This window comes from Mollisia scopiformis, assembly GCF_001500285.1.
Source record: "Mollisia scopiformis unplaced genomic scaffold LY89scaffold_9, whole genome shotgun sequence".
Lineage (NCBI taxonomy): Eukaryota > Fungi > Ascomycota > Leotiomycetes > Helotiales > Mollisiaceae > Mollisia > Mollisia scopiformis.
Window position 1 is genome coordinate 769,335 of NW_017263589.1, and position 19,100 is coordinate 788,434.

At 49.0% G+C, this 19,100-nt stretch overlaps 7 protein-coding genes across 7 annotated transcripts; 3 read left to right on the forward strand and 4 right to left on the reverse strand.

Moving 5' to 3' along the window:
* Window positions 1–108: 108 nt before the first annotated feature.
* On the forward strand, window positions 109–2,171 carry LY89DRAFT_696217 (MFS multidrug transporter-like protein; the record flags this gene model as incomplete). Its single annotated transcript, XM_018216811.1, has 2 exons — window positions 109–222; window positions 546–2,171. The coding sequence occupies 2 exons, from the start codon at window positions 109–111 to the stop codon at window positions 2,169–2,171; spliced, it is 1,740 nt and encodes a 579-aa protein (XP_018073093.1).
* Window positions 2,172–2,950: 779 nt separating this feature from the next.
* On the forward strand, window positions 2,951–4,774 carry LY89DRAFT_696219 (HET-domain-containing protein; the record flags this gene model as incomplete). Its single annotated transcript, XM_018216812.1, has 4 exons — window positions 2,951–3,034; window positions 3,253–3,300; window positions 3,356–3,943; window positions 4,730–4,774. The coding sequence occupies 4 exons, from the start codon at window positions 2,951–2,953 to the stop codon at window positions 4,772–4,774; spliced, it is 765 nt and encodes a 254-aa protein (XP_018073094.1).
* An 810-nt stretch (window positions 4,775–5,584) lies between these two features.
* On the reverse strand, window positions 5,585–8,958 carry LY89DRAFT_643198 (uncharacterized protein; the record flags this gene model as incomplete). Its single annotated transcript, XM_018211790.1, has 1 exon — window positions 5,585–8,958. The coding sequence occupies exon 1, from the start codon at window positions 8,717–8,719 to the stop codon at window positions 5,585–5,587; it is 3,135 nt and encodes a 1,044-aa protein (XP_018073095.1). The 5' UTR covers window positions 8,720–8,958.
* A 264-nt stretch (window positions 8,959–9,222) lies between these two features.
* LY89DRAFT_503857 (uncharacterized protein) lies at window positions 9,223–10,132 on the reverse strand. Its single transcript, XM_018207990.1, has 2 exons — window positions 9,698–10,132; window positions 9,223–9,637 (listed from the first exon to the last, which is right to left on the reverse strand). Exons 1-2 carry the CDS (start codon window positions 9,977–9,979, stop codon window positions 9,470–9,472), a joined length of 450 nt encoding a protein of 149 aa, XP_018073096.1. The 5' UTR covers window positions 9,980–10,132; the 3' UTR covers window positions 9,223–9,469.
* Window positions 10,099–11,418, reverse strand: LY89DRAFT_683631 (mitochondrial peroxiredoxin PRX1). The gene is made up of 3 exons (XM_018214736.1): window positions 11,326–11,418; window positions 10,784–11,107; window positions 10,099–10,723 (listed from the first exon to the last, which is right to left on the reverse strand). The coding sequence occupies exons 1-3, from the start codon at window positions 11,349–11,351 to the stop codon at window positions 10,381–10,383; spliced, it is 693 nt and encodes a 230-aa protein (XP_018073097.1). The 5' UTR covers window positions 11,352–11,418; the 3' UTR covers window positions 10,099–10,380.
* Window positions 11,419–12,449: 1,031 nt separating this feature from the next.
* On the reverse strand, window positions 12,450–14,530 carry LY89DRAFT_503672 (uncharacterized protein). The gene is made up of 2 exons (XM_018207989.1): window positions 13,812–14,530; window positions 12,450–13,759 (listed from the first exon to the last, which is right to left on the reverse strand). The coding sequence occupies exons 1-2, from the start codon at window positions 14,373–14,375 to the stop codon at window positions 12,680–12,682; spliced, it is 1,644 nt and encodes a 547-aa protein (XP_018073098.1). The 5' UTR covers window positions 14,376–14,530; the 3' UTR covers window positions 12,450–12,679.
* Window positions 14,531–15,256: 726 nt separating this feature from the next.
* Window positions 15,257–18,736, forward strand: LY89DRAFT_582116 (WD40 repeat-like protein; the record flags this gene model as incomplete). The annotated part of the gene is made up of 2 exons (XM_018209144.1): window positions 15,257–16,591; window positions 16,637–18,736. Coding segments are annotated over 2 exons (3,435 nt in total), but the record flags the coding sequence as incomplete, so codon positions are not given.
* Between the last annotated feature and the right edge of the window lie 364 nt (window positions 18,737–19,100).

Consider the following 19,100-nt stretch of genomic DNA (forward strand, 5'->3'; position numbering starts at 1 on the left):
GGCCAGCGCCTTGCGTCGGGAAGATCTCGGGAAGCTGAATAATAGTCCGGATATAAAGCTTCTCCACTTGGGAATAAAATCTCTTCCACAACGGTACCAATCCGCACCATGCAGTCCAATGGCGCAGGGACTCCAAGGACGGATCGCCTCTCCATACTCATCGAGGTTTACGGTGACAAATTGAATGGCCCCTCGATGATTAAAGCCGTGGATAGCTCTAATGTAACTCGTTTTATCCCTACCCTACGTGCCGTGTTAGTGCTTCCCCATCTCTGATATTTCCGGCTCGCAAGTGCGAAATTGTTCTTGTCTTTCTCTTGTCTGTCTTGAGCCATAGCTCTTCTGTCTTCATGTTCTGAAGCCTGTTCAAACTTTTGTCTTGTTTGTTCTGTTGTATATATGTCGAATTTACCGTCATGGCAGCTCCCGAGATAGACCTCCCTTCTGATGACGATCTTGGCCGTTTCTCCGAGAACGACATCCAGTTCAGCGGTGAAGATAAGAAACAGTACAATGACTCATCAACCTCAGGTTCATATATCCAGAACCCAGAAGAAAATATTCTGGACGACTCGTCACCTATTATCTATCACTACTTGACATTCGAAACTCCTCTTCCATTTCCTTCGACTAGTATATCAACCAAGTCTACTTCTGAACCTCCACCTCCGCAACCAGACCTTCACAAGTTCATATCGCCATTCCAATGGCCCGAGTCAAGGAAGCGTTTCATGATCTGGCTCTCCTGCATTGCAACATGTATAACAGCTTACACAGCTGGATCTTACAGCCCGGCAGCGGCACAGATGTCCGCAGAGTGGCACGTTAGCGAGACAGCAATTGTGGTAGGTATCACAACATTCTGTTCAGGCTTCGCAATTGCCCCAATGGTCCTAGCCCCGTTCTCCGAAATCAATGGTCGCTATCCAGTTTTCGTCGGGGCCGGTATCCTGTACCTCATTTGCCAGATCTGCTGTGCGGTCACGCACTCGTATCCCGGCATGTTGGTTGCTAGGTTCTTTGTCGGTTGTGGAAGTTCGGTTTTCTCGACTATGGTTGGAGGGGTGGTGAGCGATCTGTACCATGCCGAAGGAAGGAATACGCCCATGGCGTTGTTCTCTGGTTCGGCACTGGTCGGGACGGGGCTCGGGCCGCTGGTTTCGGGGTTCATTGCTCAGCATACGAATTGGAGATGGGTATTTTGGGTTCAGGTCATCACGGTTGGGATCTTGATCGCAGCGGTCACTGCGTTTTTCCATGAGACTCGAGGCAGTATCCTCTTGAGCAGAAAGGCTCAGACTCTAAATCAATGGATGGAAGAGCGGGAAGCAGCAGCATATCTTGGTTTCGACATGTCTATTTCCTCAGACGGGAAGACAAGGACTGAAAGCCAACGTATCAGATGGAAAGTCAAGTCCGATGAGGAACGAGAAAGCATCACGAAAATGATCGGGATCTCCGTCTATAGACCTTTTCATCTCCTCGTCACAGAACCCGTTGTATTCTTCTTCAGTCTCTGGGTAGCTTTCGCCTGGGCAGTCCTCTACTTGACCTTTGGCTCCGTCGAACTCGTCTTCACCACATCCCACCACTTCACCCTCGAACAAGCCAACGCCGTCTTCGCAGCCATGATCGTCGGCGCCACGCTCTCGACTATCATATCCATCTACCAAGACCGCATCCTAGCCCACTACCTCTCCACCTCCGCAGCCAAGAACCCAGACGCCCCCAACCGTCTCCACCGAGCCCTCCACCTCACTTCCCCCGAAGGCCGTCTCTACTTCGCCTGCATCGAATCCGCCGCCCTCCCCATCGGCCTCTTCTGGTTCGGCTGGACGCAATTCTCCTCCATCCCCTGGATCGTGCCCGCGTTAGCAGTCGGCTGCGCGACAATGGGCATCTATTCCATCTACCTGGCGACCTTTAACTACCTCGCCGACACCTATCATCGCTACGCGAGCTCGGCTCTTGCGGCGCAGAGCTTCTGTCGGAATATGCTGGGCGGAGTGTTCCCGCTGGTCACAGTGCAGATGTTTAAGGGACTGACGTTTCAAGGCGCGGCGAGCTTGCTGGGTGGGTTGGCGGCGCTGTTAACGGCTGTTCCGTGGGTGTTGGTGTTTTATGGACCGAGGATTCGGGCGAGAAGTAAGTTTGCGGGAGAGATTATGTGAGGGCTAGAGGAAAGGAAAGGCTGGACTAATTTGGATCGAAATACTACTGCATCAAGACGATTCAGACATCAGGGGGAGGCAAACAGGACTCGGTTCGTAGAGGACGAGGCTGAAGATTCGATACGTGGGAGCTTTGAGCGAGTATTTTCTTTATGCCACGTTCTCATGCCCAAACATCGGGTATAGATTGCTGAGATACTGTCTCAGAGGATAACGTTGGGATATAGGATACGATTGTTCTAGAGTTTATTGGACAATATGTGTGGGCTCAGTCCCAAAAGTAGACGGATTAGATGACCATAAAGTGGTATAGGATTGATGTGAGCTCTCTTCTATCTCGAGCTTCGTCAAACGTACATTTCCGAACTATACTAGTTATCCTACAGGCTCTAGATCCGGAACAACATTATATAACATTCAAAAGATTACGGTACTGCTCCAATATAGTCAGTATGTCTCGAGAGACAAACGGTCTTTCAATCTTCTTAGAACATTTATTTCCAAGTTCCTGTCTGTTATTTGATGAGTAGGTCTTGTTTTAGGCAGCGAGATGCCCCTTGTCTTTTGCAAGGTACTCCCGCTCTTGCACCTCAGCCACATCCCGTGCCTCTTCAGCTCCTAAACCTTAATTATCCTCAACCTCTTCACTCTCTCGTCAATTCCACTTCCTCAGACTCATCCTTTGCAGATTAATTACGGTCAAGTAGAAAAAGGAACCATAGTGGAGCAGATGAACCTACCCAACTACAAGGCTAGCCACGTGATCGAGATAGGTGAACATGAGATTGATTGAAACCTCGACGTTCGAGCTCTCGGAGTTTATTGGAAGCCATATCCCTTTCTATGCTATTTTATCTCATCGAGTAAGCATACATTGCCTTATAAGCCCTCCCCGTCTCAAATCCTCTCGCGTTTTCACATCCACCACTTTTCGGCAACATATCTGCATCATTTAAAGTCTTGCAAGCGAATCATCTCTTGAAGCAATACTTACTATTCACCTACGTAGTGGATAGACTCCGAAGTCACATATCAAGAACTGCGCAATGGCACCTGGCACGAAGTATCCGGCGCGAGCAAGCTTCGCGGATGTTGCGCTCAAGCTGCGAAAGATGGCTTTCAATGGGTTGTTAGTATTGAAATAAATCCCCTACGTATGTACAACGTGGCTAATGATCACGAAGTGGATTGACTCCTGCTGTATAGACAAAAGCAGCAGTGCCGAGCTCTCCGAAGCCATCAATTCCATGTTCAAGTGGTATGAGGGCGCCCAAGTATGCTACGCATATCTCTACGACGTCACCTCGTCCATTGACAACCTCTCCAATGTGTATGCTGAATTCCGACGCAGTGAATGGTTCACGAGAGGCTGGACGCTGCAGGAATTGCTCGCGCCGCAATGTGTGGAATTCTACAACCGCGACTGGGTTGAGATTGGTACCAAATCCAGTCTCGCCGAGATGATAAAGAAAATCACGGGCATCAACCGCCTATTCAACTACGAGCTCGCCTGCGTGGCGCAGAAGATGTCCTGGATGGCGCGGAGAGAAACCACGCGGGAAGAAGACATCGCGTACTGTCTCATGGGGCTCTTCGGCGTCAACATGCCGACACTATACGGTGAGGGAAGCAAAGCCTTTCTTCGGCTCCAACAAGAGATTCTGAGCAAGTCCGAAGACGAATCGATATTTGCGTGGGAAGGACCGCTGGGCGAGTTCCACGAAAGCGGGCTCTTGGCTCACTCGCCGAAATGGTTTGGAGACTGTGCACATGTGCAAAAGTCGCGTTTCGATTTGCGACGATTGCCGCATACGATGACGAACAGAGGTCTGAGGATGGAGTTACTGATCGCGACAAAGGGCGCTGAACGTAATGGGGAGAGGCTGGTCATTGCGCCGTTGAACTGCAAGAAGATGCTGCGTGCAAAACATGGGTCCGAGATAACGGTTTGGAAGACGGTTTGCTTGTCGTTGTTGGGTAATTGGGATGATGGCCAAGTGAGGTTCTATACTCGTCGGAGAGGACTGGTGTACGATGTTGCTGTGGCAAATGCAGCCAACCAAGATATCTTCAGAAGGGAAACGTTCTTCTTCAAGCAGCCTGAACTAGTCAATCTCAATGTCTTAAGAAGGAGACCGGATCTTTTAATATTGAGAGCTCAGACTTTATTAGAGCTTGGATTTCGCCCGGAAGGTGGGGGCGGTTCAGTGGTATCCTGGGACATCGACAAAGAGGACGAACCGTGTTTGAGATACCTCTCGTTTGGTTCTGAAATTGCTACCTTGAGGTTCTCTCACATTTCGTCGAAACTAATCTTCCGTGTTGGAAGATCCGGGGAAACGGGACAGTTGTGGATTGATGCATGCGTTGGTACGAATGAGCTATCGGTGCCGAGTGCCACTGCTTCAATCACAGCTGCCAAGGCTACAATACTCCGAAAAGATAGGGTTTCACTATCGCTAGAGGATGGTACGGGTTTATGCTTTGCATTAAAAAACTCGATACATAGCGGCAAGCCGGCATATGTCGTTGATGTCACAATTGACGCTGAAGGACAGCGTAGGAGAGTTCTGGAGACAAACCTTAATCTCTTGGCTGACTGAAAATCAATTAAGAGACCGAGGTCCAGCCACTCCATCGCAGGCCGCTGATTTCTCTACCGCGTCGAAGTCCAATACCGTGCCTCCAACGACACCTAGCCCCTTGCCTGAGAACGCGCACGGTAAGCAACTTCAACGAGAATCACCTGCCGCCTATCAAGAAAGAATTCCTTCCCAAATCTTGTTTTGGAATTACATACGCCCCAAAGCCTAGCGACAGAAAGGCTGCACCAGATTCTACTTACACTTGCTTGAAAATCGACGAAAAGTCGAATCAAAGCAAGCAATTGAAGGACTTCGGGACAATCAGCTTGCCTTCGAGAATATTACCCGATTCATCGAGCCCGTGCTACCGCCTCAAAGGCCTGGATACGAGATATGCACACGCAATCCGTCTGCTCAGCTGCCCTTCGCTTAGAATAAGGGGCTGGGCTAGAGGCGAGGGACGGTAACACACAAGAAACTGCTAGGGAGTTATGATCCGGACTTCACTCTCCAGGGAAGGATTCAAGAGTTTGATCATGATTGATTGGAATATCTCATTTCTCATTCCCACCCCGACTTCAGCAATGCAACAAAAGCACAACACAACGACATAAAGAGCGCCATCCAGCCAAAAAACACAACCATGAAAAGAATACCTATCCTAGCTATGCATGCACCCTAGCAAACACAAAATTCATCAACAAGAAGAAGAAGAAGTAGAAAGATAGCCAACTAACTCTCAAACATGCATGAATCATAACTCATCAATAACCCGCCCAGCACCAAACAAATGCAACAAACTCTCCCTCCTGTCTTAACCCTCTCACCCTACCCAGCCCCACCAATCCCCAACCCAACCCTCATAGTACTCTGCCCCACACTGGCCCCGCGTTCCCTCAACCTCCGCCCCTCCATCAAGCCCCTCAACCCACGCTTCTGCAACCCAATCACCGCGCTCAAATCCCCCTTCCAAACCTCCCCGCTACCTGCCCGCGCATTACTCTCGCCCGCAAGACTACTCCCCATCTCGCTCTCGCTGTACTCCGACGCCGCGCTCGAGGTCGCGGACATACTCTCCTCATCCGGCGCTGACGACCCCGTCGAGTTGAACGAGGTGTTGATGCGTAGCGGTTGGGAACCCTGTTGCTGCTGACCCTGACCGCGCAGAGAAATATCCGAGCCCATGGACCCGATTTGCAACACTGGGGGTCCACTCACTCCACGGATGGGAATATCGTTGAAATCGCCCGAGAGCCAGTTTTCGGCTCCGCTGGTGGAGCGACCGCCGCCTGCGGCCATGGCGGAGGCGTTGAAGACGGCGGCTGCGTTGCGGGAGTCCAGGACGGAGTGTAGGCGTTCGACGACTGCTTCGAGGAGGCCGTCGATTTTGTAGGGGCGTGCTATTTGGAGGAGAGAACAGAGGATTTGAGGGGTGCAGAGGGGAGAAGTAGATGGAGGGAGAGAGGAAGTGTAGAGGTAGTGGAGGAGGGATTGGAGGGTGAGGTGGGTGTGTGGTAGGTATAGGGTTCGGGGTCGGGAGGTTGGCGATAGGGTGCTGGAATCTGGTGGTTGGGTTTGGATTGAGTAGTCTCCTGATTGGACTCCGGTCATGAGAGATGAGGTGCCTGTGTTGTTCAGTGTTGATGAAGTGCTTAGGTTCGAGGATTGTCCACCAATACTGGGAGTAATGGTAACACTGCTGTTTCGGCTCGGATTGTGTCTGAAGATATTTTCAGGTCGAAGAGTGGCGGCATCATTTCCATCTTGTGTTGCGGCTCCTTCACGGAGAAGTTGGACGAAATAAGGCCCCCATCTTCGAGCCACAACTCTCGAGTTGACGGGTATCCGCTCTCCACCAACACATAGGATATCCATATCAGCCAATTCCCTCAAGCTTAAAGCAGTCTGACCCAGCTCCTCAGCCGCTTTCGAGAATGACCTCCCCCCAGCAGTCCAACCCGCTTTCGTCCCAATATTCAACGCAGGAGCCGAATATGGCGAGCTAGCTGAGACGAAACCAGACATCGGCGTTGCTTTCCTCGGATTATCATAGAGACCAAACGCTTCCAACTCAACCATGCAAACATTGCTGAAATTGATTCGTCGGTGGTTATAATCTTCCACTAGACTTCGTTTCCTGTTTCCAAGAATAACGAATGTATTCCGCCGATTCCACAACACACCACGATTCCAGCTCCCTTGACTGAATACACTGCCTCCTGCATCTATGCGGCTCCATGTCAGAGTCCGCAGATCTAAAGCCCATAGAGCATATTCTTGTTTCGATGAAGTGAGGTATGTGCCGCTGACAACAAAATTCGTATCGATAACCCCACCATTCGGAAATCTCAACCCAGGCGGTGAAAACGTCCCATGCATGGGTTTCTCAGACAACGTTCCATCTGAAGACCTTATCTGCAACTCCAGCTTGACATCCAAGAAGTTGTAATTCGAATAAATCAACATCGAGTACCCAGGTTCCTTTGCATCTTGGCTGATATTTCCAACATCTGGTTTCGTGGGTGATGTTCTACCAAGTCTAGTAGAGATACTACTAGGCAATGGTGCAACCACACTTCGATACGCACCACAGCTCTTTCCTAGCTGCTGTGTACTTGTCCACTTCAAGCTCCTCAGGTTGAAAACGCTGATTTGTTCAATGTAATGATTCGCACTATCCTGACCTCCAACCACAACCATTTCCGCACCTCCAGTCCCATCAAGATTCACGCCTAGTGTACCTTGATTGGGATTTGATCCTGCAGGGTTATGTTGAATAGCAGACGCTGCTGCATTCGTAGATGAGAAAGTAGCAGATGATGGCAGAAGAGTCGCACAATGAGCATATCTGCCCTGCGGCGTCTTGTCATCCTGAGTTGGTATAAAAGACCACATCTTAGTCGGCGCATCATATATATAGATGTCTGACATCACAACCACTTCTGGTTGAGCATCCTGGGCATTTTGAGCTGCTGCCACGGGCTGGACTTGTCCTTGCGTTGGCGCGGGAGACATTCCACCATAGCATACTAGCTTGGTGTCTCCCAGTGCACAAACACTGTGGAAGTATCTTGGCGGGGGTATATCTCCTCCTGTCTCGATTTTGGTCCAGTGCCTTCTGATGAGATCCAGTTCGTATAAATCGGACGTCAGAGCAGGTCGAGTCCTTGATAATATCCGTCCTCCAAATACATATAACTTATCTCCCAGTATCGTGGTCGTAGCTCCCACCAATGGGTGGGGTTCTCGTCCCGTAGTTCGATGTACATTGCACATAAGTCCTGAAAGATGTTGAGACGACCCTCCACTTGATGTGCCAACTACATTTCCTCCCGCAGACCGCGATGGTTGAGCTGGAGAAGGCCCAGCAGAAGGTGGACCATTACTCCGCGGCGTCATAATGTCCCTCGTATCATCTTCTCCTTCCTGTCTTGAGCTAGCAATGCTTCCTTGACTACTATTCATGTCCGCCAAGTAAGTGCTCGAAGCAGGCTTGTACCCACTGGCATACATCTGCGTGGCTGTCATGGAGGTCGTAGAATCCATCGTGCTCGTGCGGCTACCACCTACAGCCGGCCGAGACATTGAGGCGAAAGGCTTCGGGGTATCGGGCGGGCTGAACGGGTTCTGCAGCAGCAGCTCGACGGGAGGCGAGAGGGGCGTCTTAGGTAAAGGTTTCTCGCGGCTGAGATCGCTTGTACTGGGGGCATGCTTTTTTCGACGAGCCCGTTCCGAATCTGCAGAACCTGGTGTTGGGTCTGGGGAAGACCGTTCTCCCACCTGGATGTTCGATGGTCTATTGTGAGGCCCAGATATGGATCCTAACTTCTTGATCCCCCTTCGTACGCCGGTGAAGAAGTCCTTGCGCTCCGGAGAAACCTCCTCTTCGGCTGCTGAGTCGGAGTGGTCTGAGAACTTCGACTCGAGCGAGCCTTGTGGCCGCAGAGTCAGCTTGTCCGTCATGATAAGTCATGCTTGGAAAGAGGAAGCAGAGGGGGGAACTCTATGGGAATCTTCTGAAGACATCGCCAGCAGTAGCGAGCCTCATATAGAACTATTGTCCAGGAGAATAGGATGAAAGGGAGAGAGAAGAGAAGAGAGGTCGAGTAGCTTACCGGAGTACCGATACCGACCTGGAGACCTAATGAACCTGCACTATCTCGAGTCAAGACTTTGCTCCGTGACGGTAGGGATACGAGCAGACTCTAGGGAGCCGTAGCCGACCAGATCAGCTCCCAAGACAAGGTCTATTCCGTAATTGTGATCTGTGTTCCCCGTTTTCTGGTAGCCGATTGCTGTAGAATTAACGGGCCAGGGTGAGAAGAGAGAGCCGACGAGGCAAAGTCAGGCGAAAGGTTCGAGGTGAGAAGATCCACTCCCGCGCTCCCGCACAGACGCGCTCTGGCTTGAAAAGTTGAAGGCTCGACGTTGTCAAAGAACTAGTCTAGGCAGTCTGAAGCGCCTGTCTCCGTTTGCTAGGCTGCTAGGCTCCTACCTAGGCTCGATCGGCCCTTGCACACACCCGGCGACCAGGTATGTGTCGAGATGATCTCTTGAGGTTGACGCCCTGTCCACGGCTCGAGTTGAACACCGCAGAACTCTCTCTTGTAATCCTCTTCCCAATGTGTGTACCGTATTTCCCGTTGCGCGCGACTCGCAGAAGAGGACCAGCCCTTCCTTGTCCTTCCTGATTCAGGTCCCAAACCCCCAATACTATCTCACAATCTCCGTCGTGTGTGGCCGCGGCGGGGATGGATGGAGTGTCGTTTTCTCGGCTCTTTGATCCAGTTCCGTCCGTTCAAACAATAAACAGCCTGCGAATACACACCTCACTTCTCTCAACAACCCATTCAACCCCGTCCGTCTCTGTAATTCTCTAGCCTGCCCTGCACACGATCAGATCAGTGTCTGCCCATTCACTGCCGGGCGGCTTACTACTACCTGCGCTGTGCTCAGACAGTCCGAGCGAGGAGCCCCAACCCAATTAGCATGCGCTGTTCGTCCGAAACGCTCGATTCCCACGTGGCGCTGCCCACAAAAAAATGGAAGACGGCCTTCTGGAATAAATGATGACGAAAGAGTCTTGTTGTTTTTTTGATACGGGATCTTATTGAGGTGCGGGTAGGTTGTGGATATATAATTTTGATCGGGCCTTTGCTTCAGCTTGATTGAATGTTGTGCCGTGTAGCACCATGGGTTTCTGGGACCTGCCGAAGCGCGCATGGAGGAGGGGTCCAGACTCGACTCTTTTTTTTTCGGGATGCGATATTCCGTCTCCGGATCTGTCTGTGAGATGTGAGGATACTTGTACTACTGTATCTATAATGACTTAATAGAGATTTGTACATGAAGTAATAAACACATAGATTCTAGTCCCTCTCGTAGCATTCCTCTGAAATAACTTTCAGCTGTAATTGACAACTTGAGACACCTAATTGGACATAGCACGATTGGGACACTAGCTGAATGTAGGATATATTTTTATTTCTTTGTTTTGTTTCCTTTTGCATCTCAAAAAGGTTACTCCCATCATCAATCCCGCAAAAATTCATGCCGCTAGTTGCAATAATTCCCAGCCATTATCATGTCGTTCCCGTTCCTTCCCTTCCATCCCAAACATCAACTTACACAGCCGCGGATGTCTTCTCCTTGGGCAAAGGGGTAAATCGAAGGTATGGCTTGACGATGCGGAAGTCAGGGAACAGAGTCTTGGCCTCCTCGTTCTTGACACTGGGGTGAACGATCACATCATCGCCTGGGATCCAGTTGATGGGTGTGGTGATGCGGTGCTTGTCACCCGTCTGAAGTGAGTCGACGACACGGAGAACCTCAGCGGTGTTGCGGCCAGTGGAGGCAGGGTAAGAGAGGATGAGGCGGATGGTCTTCTTGGGGTCGATGATGAAGACAGAGCGGATGGTGAATGCAATGCCCTTGGAATCAACGTTGGTGGTGTCTTGGTGGTCAAGCCTAGATAGACGGCATCAGCTCGGCCCCATTTACTATTTGGCAGAATGGGAAGATACTCACATGTCATAGGCGTATGCGACCTTTCGCTGCTTGTCGCCGATAATGGGGAAGCTCAACTTGCTGCCCGAGATCTCATCGATATCCTTGATCCATCCTCCGTGCGACTCGATGGTGTTGGCAGAAAGACCGATCAACTTGACCCCACGCTTGGTGAACTCAGGCTCGAGCTTTGCGAACGCACCGAGCTCGGTGGTGCAGACGGGAGTGTAATCCTCGGGGTGGGAGAAGAGAACAACCCACTTGTCGCCAATGAACTCGTGGAAATCGATGGGACCTTGGGTGGTCTCGGCCTTGAAGTTGGGGGCAATGGAACCCAGACGGAGGCTGGACAAAGACAAATCAGCAAATGCTTCTAGCAGTGCATTGAATGGGAACTTGAACGGCTGCCATGAACACAGTACTTCCGTTGAGGCTCATTGATATCGTAGGATGGAATGCATGCATTCCAACAGGCAGAATAACCTGATGTTACCCTACAATCGAAATGCCTTCATGCTTTGAAAGCATGGCGGGGTAGCTTCACGCACAAGAAACTGACTTACGAGGCAGGTCTCTCTTCAGTAGCCATCTTGGAGTTTTATTTGGGATATCTGGATGTGAAAGTTGAAGTTGCGAGAGATGGCAGCAGGGAGTTGTTTAGAGGTCACCCGAATACTCGAACAAGAAATCTCTTTTATAATGCCGTGGATTTCTTGCACCATCGGCGGTCCATCGCACCTTCACGCAGCCTCGTATGGCGTGATTCAGGCTAACTCTAAATGGCACCAATGAAGGTTTCTAGTTTGTCATTTCCCCATTAGAACTGTCTTTCTTGATTTCTAATTCGTCCTTTATTTCCTTTGACATGGTGGTGTCTTTGTTCGCGTTCCATCACTCGAAGCATTGATTTTCGTGGCAAACCTTTTGCATACCCGAAGCGGTCGGCGATCACATAATCGGGGAATGGTCTGATTAGCCTTGTCTGGTCTTGTGCAACAAACTCAAACCGGCTCATAATAAAAACGGAAACCACTCGGGCTTCGTCATCCTAGGCGTTGTCCACTTTTGCGGAGTGTGTCCGGTAAAATGTGTGAACAAGGCTGGTCCCTCGACCCCTCCATCAGCCTTGTCCTCCATGCGCTCTCCACACTACTGCAGCACTTTTCAGCCATCAATATTCAGCCCATGCCGGCTCTCCAACTTGATTCGTCTTGGGAACCATGAAATCCCACCAAATGAATAGCTTCAACGGCGGAGGCAAACCCGGTAATAAGGCGATTGGCCTGTATAGACGTCGAGCCAACGCTGATTTCAGAAGTAATTGGAGAATGCACGATGTTTGTTCTAATGACAAGGTCTCTCATGAATTGCGGCCACCAGCGGCAAGACAGTTGTGAGTAAGGCAGACGAACATTCAAATGATTACGGATATCATTGCCGTATCCAACATCACTCATAATTTTGGGATGAAAAGTCGGAGACAACGCTATGAAGCATACGCTTCATAGTCATGCATTTTGTGTCAGGTTCTATGCATGACTAACGCCTGGTTCTCTATTGCGAGGTTGCAGGAAACATAAAAGTCTCATTTATGTAGGGTACAATTGAAACCTTGACTGGAAGAGGAGATACATGTGGCAGATCATATCTTCTATATGATCGTGTTTGGGCTCTTTTAAGGAGCTCGGAATAATTTCCAAAAGTCTCTGAAGCCTTATGATTGCTGGTTTTCAATCTATTAATCTGACGTATTAAGTGGAATTGTTGAACCAGATTGCAGATGACGTTTCTTCACCAGGTCGTGCAAAACTAGAATGGCCTTCTATGTCCGTGAATTGTGAATCGTGAATCGTGAATCTCCTCTCTTCGTAAATAAGCTGGAGTGGTGATTTGGTGATTTTAGCAAATGTAGATGTCCTATGTCTCTTCACAATACGTTCGAATCGCAGAAATAAGCATCTTTCTCGTAGCAGCCTTGTCGAAAACCTGGGCATGATCAAGATTCTTAAACCAGAGGATGTCGATACCACTCCCAGTCCAAGAACGGGACTTCCAAGTGGCCTCGTCGGTGGTTGTTTCTGAGACTACACTCTCTTCGTCCATTTCAACAGTCGAATCATTTGCGTCATCTTCACCTAAATCGATGAGCGTCCCGTTTCCGTTCGCGTGCCCATTTGCATGGCCATTCGAACTTTCATTCGTCAGGCCATTTCCAGACTCTAATGCAAGATAGGTGCCCACGGATTCGGTATCGACAATCAAATCTCGACCACCCAAGCTGACAGTCACTCTCCGATCTTTGAAGTCTTCCTTCCACAAGACATTCTCGTTCCAGAAGAAATGTCTGCTCAGGGTATGGCTGACACCCATATCCATGCTCGCAAAATAGTACAATTGATGCTCGTTTGCACGTTTAGGTTGTCTCCGAGTGAAGTTGTATGCCACATCTGGCAGGTGTAGCAATATCGATACTGGATCGATTAAGACAATGGGTCCAATCCGTTTCGCAATAGATGGTGTCTTGAGAAGATGTGTCGTAATCACTGTGCCATATGAGTGGGACACCAGGACGAACTTCTGCTCGGGGTCAAAATGTTTCAGAAGGATTTCATCAATCTCGGAACACATCTCGGTACGACTCAAAGCGTGATGGCAGATTCGAAACGACACTGGCATAATTTCGATAGCAATAATCCCAACTTGATCATTTGGATCAGATGACTCGATCCCAGCAGTGGAGTTCAACTCGTTCAGGAACTTGGTATAGGGGTAGAGACCAATTCCGATCCCATGTATGAAAACTACAGGTAGCTTGGTCTTTGATGTATGTGGTCGATGCCAATATGTGGTATGTTTTGCTGGTGATCGATATGTAGTGAAGAGACTCTGGAATCGAAACGGGAATAAATAGAAGAATCGAGATAGCTTCGTTCGATGAAAGTGGAATCCATGGAAGAGTAGTCGCATGTATGTGAGGAAGTCAACGAAACCGACGCACTAGTGGAATGCTCATGTTAGCATTGATTAATCAAAATATGCAGGAGCTTACCCAATACCAAGTCAAGCTTCGATGAAGCATTTCTACTCGATCCAGTGTCAGGCGCAAGCATACTGCTTTGCCTCTGCCCGCCTCTATGGGCCGACCAAGTAATTTCTCTGTCGCGACAACATACTCTTCCAGCTCCTCATCGTCATCCCCGGGTGGTCCGCCACGGTTGAAGAAAGCCCACAGGAGAAATTCTTTGAAGTTCTCGCGCTTGATCTCCCTTGAATCGCAACCCAAGAACCACTTCTGTAAGTATAGCTCGGGGTCCGGAATATTCTCATCGCAACGTCGAAAAAGCTCTCTTCGTTCTTCGCGAGTTGGAGCTGGCGGATGGATTGCGTCTTTTTGGAGATAGTAGCGGTATGGAATGTAGACGAAGAGGAAGAACAGAGACTCTGCTACTGCTAAGCTCTCAATCACCAGAGGGACTGGAGACGTGACAGCCGTCTTCAAGCCATAGAGTGCAACGACAAAAGCACAGTATAAGAGGCATAGAGGAGCAAGGTAGTGGAGACCAATAATACAAGATCGTATGAAGTAGAATTCGGCCTTCGAAATCCCAATCATGATGGCTTGAAATAAAGGGTTCTATCCTCTAGGGAAAATGTCAGTTCGAGGGTCGATCAAGGTATCTCGTTATCTTGTAGCCTTTTCTGAAATCGCGGGCGATGCGGCAGAAAGCATGTGCTTTTCAAACTGTTGGGATTTCGATGTGGGTTTACCATCGAGAAGGATGGGTAATGAAGGATTGGCTGTCAGAGGATCAAGGACTCGTTGGCAAAATAGACAACAGCGCGATGGATCTAGCCGAGCAATGCAATTTGCTGTCCATGGTCGCGGCGTCGAAAGATGTGTCTGTTGCCTAGCTTGCCTTCGCGATGTGGTATTGGAAGTTGTTTCCTCACATGTTAATTCTACCTCGGCGAGAAGGTGCTGCGTCATTGGGGCCAGGGACAGTAAGACCCTGCATGAAAAGTTGTGGCTTATCACCCGGCAGAAGTCCTATTGGAAGATGTTCAATATGCAACCTTTTCACCCATTTCTCGACTAGTTTTTGGCTTCTGACAACGATTAAGTACTGCAGGAGAGCTATTCTGAGATGGAATGGAGTTCGCAGAGCGGGACGGGGCGGAGCGGGATTATGTAAGTCGAGGAGCTAGCCCCTCCTTCCTCTCTTGGCTGCTTTCGCTTGGCAAAAATTCACACCTCCAACCCAAATCGTGTGCAAAGATATTCATCAAACCTATTACAATATCAAGACTTGTTCGCCAATATCAGCACTCAGAAAGTCAATAAGAAATGAATAAAATTGCGCAATGAGCGTTCCATCAAGCCAACTTATTGCATCTGAGTCACCAAGCAGACTGGTTAACGTTTAGAACATGCCAATGTCACTTCAGGTTTGCTACAAATATTGATGAGTCCTTGCTAAAGCTAACAGTTTGTAGCATGATCATATCTTGAATCCCATCACTGCTTTGGAGTTCTACCAAAGCCCAGATGGGCCACTTCTCCTTTTAGCTGGAGAAGGATCATTCTTAAAGATATTCGAAGCAGAAAATTCCAAGCTGTTGGGCCAGTGTAAAGTCTTCGATGGCCAAGCTATTCATGGAATCATCGCTGCAAAGAACGCCCAAGACGATGATGTACATATCTTGATCTGGGGCGGGTCTTTCTTGACCCTGCTTAGGACACATGACTTCGAACAGATCCTCGCGCAAAGTCTAACTCGCATCGCCGTGGCAGCTGCCGAAGCGTCTGACTGGATTCTTGATGCGGCTCTTTCTCCACTCGTTCCTGGCTGTTGTTTCCTCATTACAGCTCATAACACTGTTGTTCGCGCAACACTCGACAAGACTTCATCATTCATCGAGTTCGAGACAGTGGCTTCCCCGTCGAGGTCAATCTTGTATTCGGCACATATCTTGGCCGAACCTTCTGGCGAGATCCTGGTAGCTGCAGGGACAGTCTTTGGAGAAATCATTATCTGGTCATGTTCGAGCTCAGGAACTACCCAAGTATTGTTTACCTTCACAGGCCACGAAGGCTCAATCTTTGGAGTCAACATCTCCCCGCCTTTGACACTTGCATGCAAGCGTCGGGGTCGATTGCTTGCGAGCTGCAGCGATGATCGAACTATTCGGGTTTGGGATCTTACAACAGACTCCCCAACTAGAACAGTGAATGACCAAGTAGGTCTTGTACGGGAAACGGGTTTCGGTCCAAATAGTGATGATCAAGCTCAATCAGAAAACAGGTGCATCGCCACAGTCATGGCTCATGCTTCTAGAATCTGGCGGGTTAAATTTCTCGTGGATCAAGGATGTCTGAGTCCATCGTTAGTGAGCCTGTTGTCCTTTGGAGAGGACTCATCGACTCAGCAGTGGAGTTTGAACATCGACTCTTGTACCGCTTCAAACCCCAAAGCCGATCATACCTCGGAAACTTTGAGGCTAATGCATGTAAGCACGTTCGCTTTCCACAGTGGAAAGCATATTTGGTCAACAGCGCTACACTATTGTAATCCATTGGCAGCCATTCTTGCTACAGGTGGAGCAGATGGCAAAATATCTTCACGTGCTGTAAGTCTTCTTGAAGAGGAGTCTTCCCGAGCCTCGTGCCATGATGAGTTGGGACCATCTTACGGAATATCTTCTCCTGGGAACACCGATGTTCAATGCAACTCATGGGATCTTGAAGAAGACATACTCAAGCATCTTTCTCTCATCCCGTCAGTCGACGAAAGCATTATCAAAGGGCTCGACTCAGAGGCCATCGAGATCGTCACGCCCCAAGTCGAGCTAGGAGATGACGAGGCACCCAAAAAGAAGAAACCCAAGAAAATCGTCAAAGATGCTTTCAACAAATATGACTTCATTTCTGAGAACCAGCTACTTCTTACAACCACATTTGGACGCGTTTTACTTAGTAAGATTGGCGTGTCACATCAATGGGAAGAATTAGAGCTTCCAAAAACAGCCGAATACGACCTCAAATCATATTCTGTTGTTCAAGGCATTCCAGAATGTGGTTTGGCATATATAGCAGGAGCAAATGGCAAGATCTATTGCTATGTCGGTGGTGCGATATTACTGGAAGCCGGGAATGTCAATGGCAAGGTAGCAGATATGTTCAAAATATTCAATCCAGCTACGAAAGGCTTTGAATTGCTGGTCACTACTTTGGGAACTGGGATGGCAACATTATTCAGCATTGGTTCTACCGCTACAGGGTTGATACACCTCTTCGCAACGTTCACACTTCCCCCGAAGTTCATGGTCACAATTGCTGGGAGGATAGATGATTTACTAGTTCTTGGATCACGTACTGGCTCACTGGCAGTCCTTGATCGTGAAGATCGGGCTGTCTTGCATGGAGTGGGGAGAGGCATGACTTCCACCCAAGACGCAATCACCACCATTATCCCTCTGCCACACCAAGCCAGTGAAAACAGCATGGCCAGCTACTTCCTCACAACGGGACGTGATGGCGTATATTCTATTTTCGCGATAGATAAATCCGATAATGGCGCTATTCGCTGTGTTCATGTTGGTAGCTTACCATTTGGTCCTATTGTTGAGGCAGCTTGGTTGGACGGTGCTGAGCTGCTTTTGTACGGATTCAAGGGAAAGAATTTCATCGTCTGGAACGAGACCAAACAACTTGAGGTCATGAGTGTTGAATGCGGAGGTGCACACAGGAGCTATGCATATTCGCCACTACGAAAATCCTCTGGGGGTCATTTCGCATATAGTAAGGCATCGAAGTTATACATATATTCACAGCAAGCTCCATCTCACACGATCGTGAAGCGAAGCGGACACGGTCGAGAGATCAAAGCATGCGCCGTTTCCCCAAATGGGGAATATGTGGCAACTGGTGCTGAAGACACAGCGATACGCATCTGGAGCTACGACGATGATGGTAAGCCTTTAGAGCACCGGCTTCACTGTCATGCTATTATGCAGAACCATTCCGCGGGTATTCAGCACCTACAATGGCATGGCTTGAACTACCTTTTCAGTAGTGGTGGGAACGAAGAGTTTTTCCTGTGGTCAATTGAACGTATTCCTGGATTCGGTCTGGGAGTTGTTTGTGAAGCAGCCTGTCCTGATCAGAGCGCCGACCGAGACTTGAGAATTATGAGTTTAGATGTTTCTGATGTTGATGGTGATAACTTGTTGGTCAGCTTAGCGTATTCAGATTCGACAATGCGAACCTACACGTACTCCAAGCAGAACAGATTTTGCTTGGTGGCAAAGGGGATATACACATCCTCTTGCTTGACGCAGATTCGACACCTTCGAGTCTCCCCCAAAGAAGTACACATCATAACGGCAGCCACCGATGGCAACATCAGCTTATGGAGAATCGATCTCTCACCACCGAAGACAATTTGTGGATCCTCGCCCTCGGAGTTTACTTTCCTTGGAACTCGGAAAATCCACCAGAACACTATCAAGTCTTTGGACTTCGTCAAGTATACTGACGCGTTCTTGGTTGTCACTGGCGGAGACGACAATGCCTTAGGAGTCTCGATTTACTCCATAAACCAGCTCCCCAGTGAAGCTGCAGTTACGAAACCATTGAGCTACATCTTGAGATCAGCACATGCAGCTGCCATCACTGGACTCTGCATTGTCCCCATAGATGAAGTCAGCCCATCGATGGACATCGTCAAAATTGTGTCCTCGAGCAATGATCAAAGGATTAAAGAGTGGCATGTCCAACTCTCGACTAGTACGGCCGGTGACTTGAGCATTGTCAACATCCAGAATCCGAGCGATGAGTTCACCTCTGTCGCTGATATTGGAGATGTGGTATTTTTGAGAGCCCGGAATAATCATGTTCATGAATCCCAAGAGCAGAAGGTGTTGATCGTTGGGAATGGTATGGAAATTTGGAAACTCCCTGGGTGTTCGAGATGAGTGTGGTATGTTGTCATCCTGGAATATGGTAGAGAAAGCAATTCGGGTTCCCTCAATCTTGTCATGCGTTTTGTTGAGGTTGATAGTGCAAATCTGGTCAGTCTTCCAATCATACTCCTAGTCATTGTGACATTCTGGCGAGTATGTTTTGAAAGCTAATCCACGTTCAAAGTTTCTGATGTTGCCATATCCTCTAACTGCATCAGAAGTCTCACCGCCACAATGCGAGATTAGATTTGCGGCTGCGAAAAGCAAACAGACTTTGGGCACGCATGCCTACTTATCGCACTCTGGAACAATTGTTTCCATGTCTCGTACATATTCTTTCATTATTGAGTGGACAGTGGGTCAGTGGCTAGCTGGA

Coding starts and splice junctions, on each gene's coding strand:
- LY89DRAFT_503672 (XM_018207989.1), bottom strand. CDS start 14,375: ATGATTGGGATTTCGAAGGCCGAATTCTACTTCATACGATCTTGTATT. Junction 13,760..13,811: donor GAAGCTTGACTTGGTATTGG/GTAAGCTCCTGC, acceptor GCATTCCACTAG/TGCGTCGGTTTCGTTGACTT.
- LY89DRAFT_503857 (XM_018207990.1), bottom strand. CDS start 9,979: ATGCGCGCTTCGGCAGGTCCCAGAAACCCATGGTGCTACACGGCACAA. Junction 9,638..9,697: donor ACTGTCTGAGCACAGCGCAG/GTAGTAGTAAGC, acceptor TGTGCAGGGCAG/GCTAGAGAATTACAGAGACG.
- LY89DRAFT_683631 (XM_018214736.1), bottom strand. CDS start 11,351: ATGGCTACTGAAGAGAGACCTGCCTC. Junction 11,108..11,325: donor ACTGAAGAGAGACCTGCCTC/GTAAGTCAGTTT, acceptor GTCTTTGTCCAG/CCTCCGTCTGGGTTCCATTG. Junction 10,724..10,783: donor GTCGCATACGCCTATGACAT/GTGAGTATCTTC, acceptor CCGTCTATCTAG/GCTTGACCACCAAGACACCA.